The sequence below is a fragment of the Emiliania huxleyi genome (genome assembly GCF_000372725.1).
Source record: "Emiliania huxleyi CCMP1516 unplaced genomic scaffold EMIHUscaffold_2487, whole genome shotgun sequence".
NCBI lineage: Eukaryota > Haptophyta > Isochrysidales > Noelaerhabdaceae > Emiliania > Emiliania huxleyi.
The window spans coordinates 740-2,532 of record NW_005200182.1 but is presented as its reverse complement, the minus strand read 5'-3'; the positions used below and the strand labels follow the sequence as shown (position 1 = coordinate 2,532).

Here is a 1,793-nt window from a genome sequence, read left to right as displayed (position 1 = left end):
TTTGTCATGTGCCCGAAGTATATCTTCGGAAAATGTGTGCCGTCCCTCTTTTTGTCGCTGTGTGCCGTCCCTCGCTTTGTCGCTGTGTGTGCGTGCCTCGCGCATATACCAGGCCACACGTGGCGTTTGCGTACTACGTTCTCGATCGCTCTGGATCTCATAAAATGGAAATAAAAGATAAAACACTGCTCATACATGATACAGGTGCTCAATGGTACTTCCCGCAATTTCAAACAATTCGTTTATAGAATAAACACGACAAGTCCTACGGTGGCGTGCTCTCAGTCTCACAAGTTTCCGTGTGTGGCGCACGCGCAATAAAACCACCCCGGGGCCAACCCTCTTCGGTTTCGTCGGCTCCAAGTGCACTAGGAACCCACGAAACCCGAAAAGAAAACGTGTACCGCCCTTGGAGTGTCTCTTGGAGTGTTGCTGTGGAGCGTCCGGTTTCAACACGCGCTCGCGCGCTCGCGTCTGCTGGCGCCCAGAGAACGTGTTGCACCTCCTGCTCTGGACGGAGTCCTGCTCTCACGCCTCGGTTCGACTTCACCTGGACGGAGTCCTGCTCTCAGAGTCCACACGCCTCGGTTGACGTTCGAGTCCAAGCTGCGTGTCCCTCTTCTCCCTTCTCCGTCGAATGGGGAAAAGCCGTCGGAGCTGAGCTGAGGGTGACCGTGCCGTCTCATTGCATCGTGCCCAGGAGGTCCGACGCCCACTCCCTGACACAGGGGCCCTCCGAGTTCGCGGCCCGGTCCAGCCAAAGCCGAGCCTGGCTGGCGTCCCGCGAGAGCCCGAGCCAGCCCGACAAGAAGGAGCGACCTAGCTCGTAGGCGGCGTACCCATGCCCAGCTCCCGCAGCTGCGGCCAGTAGCGCGACCCCGTTCGCCTGGTTCTTGCAAACGCCCTTGCCGTGACAGAGGGCGAAACCCGCCTTCTGCAGCCCCCTCGCGTTGCCCAGATCGGCCGCAATTTTGGCGTAGTGGAAGGCCTCCTCCGGCTGGTGCTTGAGGAAGTAGTAGTGAAAGTGAAGGCTCAGCATCGCCTCGGGGTCGCCCGTTTCGGCTAGACGCCGAAGGTGGACCAACTTCTCGCTCTCTTCGAGCCTCCGCCGCCACCGCTTGGCCTTGTCGCCGTCGATGTGAGCCGCAAGCTTCTCGATTGCGTTCCTGACCTGAGCGTGCGTGCGGCAGATCGTTGTGGTGTGTAGTGATGGGCGTGCGTGTTGTATGCGTTATCAGTCTTAGCGAGCAATATGGCGATTGTGGTCCCGGACCTGCGTGGCCTCGAGTAGCGTTGGCGACATCGGCATATTCGTGATAGGTGAGCGCAGCGCTGCTCCCTGAGTCGCCATGTGCCGCTCAATTGCGGAGCGCTCGTATATGTGGCCATCGGCAGCGGTGACTGGATCGAGAGGAAGCTCAAGGGTGATTGGGCAGAGGAACTCGGAGGCGGCCTCGTCCGCAAGTGTTGCGGCCCTTTGCCGTTTGCTCTCGGCGTCGGTGGCGCCGGACTTGCGTTTGGAGGGCATGCACCTAGATAGAGCCGGGCTCTCGGGGGGACGTTCGACTTTCGGGCGGAGTTGACCGAGCTCTAGGCTTGCGCCACGCTGCTTGCACCGGGTCCAGCGCCTGGGGACGGAGTCCTGCTCTCTGAGTCCACTCACACGCCTCGGTTGACGTTCGAGTCCAAGCTGCGTCATCCTGTGCGTGCCGGATAGAAAAGCCCGCTCGAACCGGCGGAGCACTTGGAGCACTTGGAGTGCAGTTAGCAGCCTCACATCCTCACATCCAGGG

At 60.3% G+C, this 1,793-nt stretch overlaps 1 protein-coding gene across 1 annotated transcript; it reads right to left on the bottom strand.

Moving 5' to 3' along the window:
- Positions 1-242: 242 nt before the first annotated feature.
- EMIHUDRAFT_254550 (hypothetical protein) lies at positions 243-1,528 on the bottom strand (the record flags this gene model as incomplete). The annotated part of the gene is made up of 3 exons (XM_005778271.1): positions 243-265; positions 820-1,171; positions 1,274-1,528. 3 exons carry the CDS (start codon positions 1,526-1,528, stop codon positions 243-245), a joined length of 630 nt encoding a protein of 209 aa, XP_005778328.1.
- Positions 1,529-1,793: the final 265 nt, after the last annotated feature.